Source organism: Gymnoscopelus braueri (genome assembly GCF_963280865.1).
Source record: "Gymnoscopelus braueri genome assembly, chromosome: 17".
In the NCBI taxonomy this organism is placed as follows: Eukaryota; Metazoa; Chordata; class Actinopteri; order Myctophiformes; family Myctophidae; genus Gymnoscopelus; species Gymnoscopelus braueri.
Genome location: NC_137617.1, coordinates 2,073,795 through 2,081,462, shown reverse-complemented (window position 1 = coordinate 2,081,462; position 7,668 = coordinate 2,073,795). Strand labels below are relative to the sequence as shown.

The following is a 7,668-nucleotide window of genomic DNA, read 5'->3' as shown; positions in this document are numbered from 1 at the left end:
CTGTTTCCACACAAAGTCTTTAGAGAAGACGAATAGCAGACTCAAATTAAACATGTTAGATTGTTTACGTAACCCTCCACCTGATAATAAAGGGTATTATTTTCCAGGAATATTTTCGTTTCAGGGTTTTGAAAAGCTGTGTGCGTCACAGGAGCATCAGGACGCCCTTTTTTTTTTAGTTAAAGTAAATTTTTTCCAAAGTAACGACAGCAAATTAAGCGTGCGTTTAAAGCATGCAACCTTTCTAAACCATAAATGAGAATCACTTTTCCACTCCAAAGTTGTGACCCACCAACCACAGGGTTTTTACTGCATTGTATGTTATATGTCAGGACTAGGCCAAGGCTGGTCTTTTGGCAGTATGTTTTCCACGGGGTTAAGACATTCTACTGTATATAGGCTACTGTAGGATAATAACATTATTATGTTATTAATGAGATTACATGTTCTCATAAGGTCAAATAATAACAAATCTTGATTATATAATGTACGGTAAAGGCTGTGGTCTATACATAATATATAATGTACGGTAAAGGCTGTGGTCTATACATTATATTTCTAAGTAATCGTCCACCATCACCATTATTTGTAAGCTACTGTATATCCCACAGCAAATGTAAACATTTTCCTGCCAAACGCAGCTCTTTGAAGTCAACAGCCAGCAGCTACAGCGTCCTAGAATATGATTCAATGTTCAGGCCAGATATTACAGTAGGTTTCATTAATATCATGAAAGCTGTTTAGAAGTTCCTGTGTGGAAAACAAGGAACATTTTCCAATAGCGTATTAACGTTCCAGCTTCAGAATCCACTCTGACACGTAATTAAAGGCATTGTGTATCATTAAGGTAAACATAAAATAAAACATCATGCCCAAAAATGTCCTTTCCTGTCAATTTGTCCCGATTTGTTTGTGTCGCAATGCACAATGCGTTGTGAGTTTGTATATCAGTTACTTTCAAGTAGCCAAAATATAAAAATAGGGCTTAAGAGTTTAAACTGTATATCATCTTGCTAGGGACCCCCTGGCCTGGACCCCCGAGTCAAGGACCCCTGGGGGGTCCCTGGACCCCACTTGGAGAACCACTGCTTTGTGACATTAACGTGGCATCAAATAAATAGATTGGAGAACAAAGCTATCATTTGGTTCTTTTTATTTGATTTATTTCTCAGATTATGACCTAAAAAAATGATATTATATCCTATCAAAAATTTTTACCTGAGATTCAGATTTTCCAAGAGACAGGGACTAAATCTTCCCAACATTTTAGGGTTGTTTTTTGTAATAAAAAGCCATTCTTGGTTTCGTACTGACTGTAGAGTCTGTTTAGAGACAATCATTTCTACATGATTCAGGTTCGTTGTTGAACTTGACATTCTGGGGAGGACCTTAAGAGAGCAATGTTCCACAACAGCTTTAAGCCTGAACCTCACCTTGATGTTTTAATTAGTGGCTCCCTGTCCCATTAACATCCCTGTCCCATTAACATCCCTGTTCCATCAACATCTCTGTCCCATTAACATCCCTGTTCCATGAACATCCCTGGTCCATTAACATCTCTGTCCCATTAACATCTCTGTCCCATTAACATCCCTGTCCCATTAACATCCCTGTTCCATCAACATCCCTGGTCCATTAACATCTCATCTGTATTCTTCTGCTTCCTTTCATACGGGCAGAAACCTTCTATTTAACTTTTTGTAAACTTCCTCAAACGAGAGCGTCCAAAGTAGTGAAAACAGCTGATCTGCAAGCTCACAGATCGGCCATGTTTTGGCAATCTATTTTTGCAAAAAGTGGGAAAGTGAAAGTGGTTAAGTGTGTCTGTGGGTTTTTATAAATATAATATTGAACCAATGAAAAATATTAACGATGTCATCAGTGATGTCATCAGACCACAGTGCCGATGTCATCAGTGATGTCATCAGACCACAGTGCTGATGTCATCAGTGATGTCATCACACCACAGTGATGATGTCATCAGTGATGTCATTAGTGATGTCATCAGTGATGTAATCAGACCACAGTGCTGATGTCATCAGACCACTGTACTGATGTCATCAGTGATGTCATCAGACCACAGTGCTGATGTCATCAGACCACAGTGCTGGTGTCATCAGTGATGTCATCAGACCACAGTGCTGATGTCATCAGCCTCGTCAGGTTTCTTGGGCTTGCTGGGGAGTGACTTGAGGTACTCGAGGTGTCGCCGGGCGTCCTCCTGGTTCTGCCGTACGTAGTAAACCACGTAGGAGATGACCATGGCGAACCAGCCAAACATGGTCACCAGCATGGCGTAGTCCGTGGTCCGCTTGGCCAGGTTGCAGAGGTCGGTGTCCACCGCCAGGAACGGCCGGCCCTCCTGGTCCCGGAGCTCCGAGCTGCGGCAGAGGACGCGCGCGGCCGCCTCGTGGTTGTGCGCCATGCCGCCCAGCGCCTGCTGCAGCGCGCAGTCACAGTGCCAGGGGTTGTCGTCCACGATGACACGCGCCTTGAGTCGCGTGAAGGCGTCCTTGTGCACCGAAGTGATGCGGTTGTGCGACAGGTCCAGCACCTGCAGCGTGGCCTCCACGCCGCTGAAGGCGCCCTCGCTCAGCGTCTCCACCGCGTTGTAGGACAGGTTGAGCTCCCGCAGGAGACGCAGGCCGTGGAAGGTGCGGTCCGGCACGGCGCCGATCTGGTTGTGGTCCAGCCGCAGAAGCACCGTGTCCACCGGCAGGTCCGGGGGAACCTCCTTCAGGCGGGACTGGGTGCAGGTGACGTTCAGGCCGTGCAGGTGGGCGTCGGCCCGCTGGCACAGGCAGCCCTTGGGGCACATGGAGGCGGAGGGGAAGCACAGGGCCATGAGGACCAGGCTCTGCAGGAGCAGCACCATGGGGAGGAGGTCCAGAAGAGTCATACCGCTGCATCCCGCCCGGGGGGCCCGAGACCCCAGAGCCCCCTGGTGGTCACTCCTCACACACAGCCCATCCTGGAGACAAGAAGTACATCCTTCATTCATTCATGTATTATATGTCTTACTGATGAATTGAGCAATACTTTTACTTTGGTACATTCAATATACAGTATTTTGATGCCAATACTTCTGTAGTTTTAAGTAACATTTTGAATTCAGGCCTTAACAGAGTATTTCTAACATTATGGTATTGATACTTTTACTTGAGTAAAAAAAGAGAAAAAAAGGGAGTACTTCTTCCACCAGTGCAGACGAGTCCTCAGCACCCGTCCTCTCCTCCCATTGGCCCAACGGGAGCTGCACCTGGAAGCACAGCATCAAACACCAATTTTCAGTACTTTTACTTCTACTCCACTACATCTTAGAGGCAAATAATGGTACTTTTACTCCACTATAATTATTTGACAACTTTAGTTACTAGTTACTTTGTATATTTTGATTATTATTACAAAACACATACATTAACAACTTCAGCCCTATATATATATTTAGGCCATTTGAAATTAGCAGATTTACAAGCTCACAATGTGAGTTTGTAGATCAGCTATTTTCAATTGATTTGAATACATTTATTACATTTGAAAACTTTGTGAAATGGGGACATTCTGCATAACGGAGTACTTTTACTTTTGGTACTTTTAAGTACATTTTGATACCAATACTTTTTTTTACTTTTTACTCAAGTACATTTTGAATTCCAGACTTTTACTTGTAACAGCTGTATTATTTCTACATTGCAGTATTGATACTTTTACTTGAGTAAAAAGATGTGAGTACTTGTTAAACTACAGGAAACGCCAGGTTTGGCTGGAAGTGGTTTTTTATGTCAGTTAATTTTCAAGGCTGTTACTTTTTGTTCAACAAAACGACATGTTTTTTCGTCAAAAGGTTCGAGTCCCATAAACACAGATCTATATTGAAAATAGCCAATCTACAAACTCACAACAATAATTCCGTCATACAGTCTCACGGAATCTCTGTATAACATTCGTAGATTGTGGAATAATAGTCTGGCTGCACAAGACTAGTGGGCACATAAACATTACTGGGCATCTCAATGTTAAAGGGTAAGACCACTTTGGTAGAGGTTTGGGTTGTGTAGTTACCTTGCCATGATGTAACACCAAAGGTGGGAAAGAAATCAAAAATAATTGCTCCATTGATTAAAAATTGATAATTCAAAAATATGCTCCCATGATGCTGCCCTGTGTCTCCAGGGTTCTGCTTGTCTCTCCGTTCGACATGATTCAGATCTTTATCTTTATTAAATATGATTAAAAGTCAAACTAAACTAAAGTCTCTGCCGCTCGATCGAGCTCTCTACTCTACTGCTCAGTGTTGCCAGGTTTAGTGAGAGAAACAAGCAAGCAACCAGGTCCAGGAAAACAAGCCCAAAAAGAAGCAACTTTATTGGTTGCGTCTCTTGCTATTTTCAAAAACTCTTGGAATAAAATGTGGAATCTTTTTTTAAATAGCCTATAAAATGTGGTTACGGGGCTCCCTGGCACAAAACATTTTCAGATGGGGGTTATAGAGGGACAAATACATATTACTTTGGGGGGGTCCATGATATGAAAATATTTGTACTAGTTAAAATAATAAAACAATTGTGATACAAGACCAAATAATCAACTACACTTAAGAAACAAGGCCAAAAAATCGCAACCCACAAGAACCAATATTTACAGGCAACTTCACAGAAAGACAAGACCAAATGTTGCTTATAATAAGCGGACGTGGCAACGCTGCTACGGCTGCTGCTGCACCGTCCCATGGCCCGGGGCGACGGCCGCGCGATGATTGGCTCGGTCTTTTTGGGGGGGGGGGTTGTCAGGGCAACCGCCAAAGAGTTGATTATTATATATATATATATTTTTAAATGTAACTAAATTAACTTTTGGTACTTTAAGTATATTTTGAAGCTGATACTTTTGTACTTTTACTTTTTTAATATGGGACTGTTTTACTTAAGTAAAACATTTGAGTTATTTTTCCACCACTGGTTACAGAACGTCGTGTCGAAGTCGTTTCAACGTCTAAGCGCACTGCAGACGGGGTCTGACGTGGACGTCGTATCGACGTTGTTTCAGGGTCTGAATCTCTGTGGTCTGAATTGGACGTCGTATCGACGTCGTTTCGGCGTCTGACTAGGACGTCGTAGCGACGTCGTTTCGGCGTCTGACTAGGACGTCGTATCGACGTCGTTTCGGCGTCTGACTAGGACGTCGTAGCGACGTCGTTTCGGCGTCTGACTAGGACGTCGTAGCGACGTCGTTTCGGCGTCTGACTAGGACGTCGTAGCGACGTCGTTTCGTCGTCTGAATTGAACGTCGTATCGACGTTGTATGGACGTGTTTTTACGACGGTGGTTAGTGGTGGTTACAGAGGTCGACATTGGAAGTCGTATGGACGTCGTATGGACGTCAGTTGCTTCTGTGTTGAAGTGAGGTCTGTTGAAAAGACTGTCCGTGCAACATTGAATTATGGATTCAACGTAGCAAGGTCCCCAGTTTGATATGCACTAGGCCAGGGGTCTTCAACAGGGGGTCCGGGACCCCTAGGGGGTCCTCAACCCATAGTTACTACAAGGGGATCCGCCAAATCTTTGTGTGAAAGAAACCTTTTTGTCTTTCTTTTTTACATTAACGGTATAACAACCTTTTTTTACAGAAACCTAGCATCCCTACTCTGAGGGAACATTACCCGAAAATAGCCGATCTACAAGCTCACAACGCCTCGCAGCAGTTGTGAGCTTGTAGATCGGCTATTTTTGGCAAAGAGGGGTAACAAAGTGCCACAATCATTTTAACTTCATCGATACTTTATACGTTGGCTATTCACAAGGTTTATAAAAAAGATTAGGGTGGAACGGGGGGGGGTGTGTGGAACGGGGGGGGGGGGGGTCCAGATGACAGTGAAGTGACAATTTAAGGACATTTAAGACCTTTTTAATACCTCAAAAAAAGATGGAAAAAAGACAAGAAAGAAGCCCATTACTGCATCAAAAGTAATCAACAAACTATACTACTAAATATACTAACTACTAAAACTGGTCAAACATTGGCCAAATTGTCAAATAATATAAGAAAGAGGCAACATTTTTGAAAATAGCCAATCTACAAACTCACAACAATAATTCCGTCATACAGTCTCACGGAATCTCTGTATAACATTCGGAGATTGTGGAATAATAGTCTGGCTGCACAAGACTAGTGGGCACATAAACATTACTGGGCATCTCAATGTTAAAGGGTAAGACCACTTTGGTAGAGGTTTGGGTTGTGTAGTTACCTTGCCATGATGTAACTCCAAAGGTGGGAAAGAAATCAAAAATAATTGCTCCATTGATTAGAAATTGATAATTCAAAAATATGCTCCTCATTGACTTACATTGTATGGTAAAACAGCTCTCAAAGTCACTCTTTTAGCACATAAATGAACACACAGAAAGCTGGTTCAGACGGGAGCGTACTCAAGTTCCCTCAACCCTATGTACCCTCAGCCCTATGTTCCCTCAGCCCCATGTTCCCTCAGCCCTATGTTCCCTCAGCCCTATGTTCCCTCATCCCAAAACAGACCCTATGTTCCCTCAGCCCTATGTTCCCTCATCCCAAAATAGACCCTATGTTCCCTCAGGCAGCCCTATGTTCCCTCAGCCCTATGTTCCTTCAGCCTTATGTTCCATCAGCCCTATGTAATATTATAATGTTTTGTCTTGTCTGTCTGTCTGTCTGTCTGTCTGTCTGTCTGTCCCAATGAAACCTCTGCAGACTCTACTAGAAAAGTGTGCTCCTCACGTGAACAGATTTGTGTGAGTTTTGGACCATATCTAGTAGCAAAAAGTGTGTTTTGGGCCCAGATCGTTGGCTTTGCGGTCCGGGCACCTAGTCTGACAGCGTGTCGCGGGTTCGAATCCCGATCCCGACGACATTTGCTGCACTGTCACTCCCCATCTCCTGTCAGTCTACCATCAATGAAAGCAGGAAAAGCCAAACAAGATATCTTTAAAAGTGCGTTGAAGACAACACAATATAATCTGCAAAGAAATCTACTCTGGCACAAATGGCCGGGGCTTAAAGGGATACTTCACTTTAGGGCCGGGGACACATTTAAAAAAAATATTAAAAATAAATGAAAAAAGTTATGGAAAATTCATGGCCCCCTCACGCATTAGAGTGTCCTACTAATGTGTGAGGGGGCCATGAATTTTCCATAACTTTTTTCATTTATTTTTAATATTTTTTTTAAATGTGTCCCCGGCCCGAAAGTGAAGTATCCCTTTAAAGTAGTATTGGAAGTTTCGTCACGAAAGAACAGGAGAACTGTCCGAGGAGCACTTTTTCTAGTTTTGAATCAGTTCTAACCAAAACTTATATTCCCTCAAGTTTTCCTCGTGACATAATGTACACATATACGTACCCCCAGAACATATGCTTTCAACACGTACAATTTAATGTTGTGGTCACCATCATCATCGGTGTAAAGAAGAGTGTGTGTGTGTGTGTGTGTGTGTGTGTGTGTGTGTGTGTGTGTGTGTGTGTGTGTGTGTGTGTGTGTGTGTGTGTGGAGACAGGTCTCACGGCCCAGAATGCCATACCAGGAAAAAAGGAGGGTAAGACTATATATTAAGGTCGGGTCTATAATGCATTATAATCACATTTATATTGCATAATAATGCACTTATAAGGCCTTATACCACTTTTCATAATCAT

The 7,668-nt window shown here is 42.9% G+C and overlaps 1 protein-coding gene across 1 annotated transcript; it reads right to left on the bottom strand.

Annotated features, from left to right (window-relative positions):
- Positions 1–1,254: 1,254 nt before the first annotated feature.
- Positions 1,255–4,269, bottom strand: LOC308104489 (leucine-rich repeat-containing protein 3B-like). The gene is made up of 3 exons (XM_080454924.1): positions 4,063–4,269; positions 3,191–3,259; positions 1,255–2,971 (listed from the first exon to the last, which is right to left on the bottom strand). Exons 1-3 carry the CDS (start codon positions 4,114–4,116, stop codon positions 2,129–2,131), a joined length of 966 nt encoding a protein of 321 aa, XP_080311050.1. The 5' UTR covers positions 4,117–4,269; the 3' UTR covers positions 1,255–2,128.
- Between the last annotated feature and the right edge of the window lie 3,399 nt (positions 4,270–7,668).

Excerpts from the sequence above, each read along its gene's own strand:
- LOC308104489 (XM_080454924.1), bottom strand. The coding sequence starts at position 4,116 with ATGGAGCAATTATTTTTGATTTCTTTCCCACCTTTGGTGTTACATCAT. Across the intron at positions 3,260-4,062 it reads TGGTGTTACATCATGGCAAG|GTGCAGCTCCCGTTGGGCCA; the intron begins GTAACTACACAA and ends CTGTGCTTCCAG. Across the intron at positions 2,972-3,190 it reads CGTCTGCACTGGTGGAAGAA|GATGGGCTGTGTGTGAGGAG; the intron begins GTACTCCCTTTT and ends TCTTGTCTCCAG.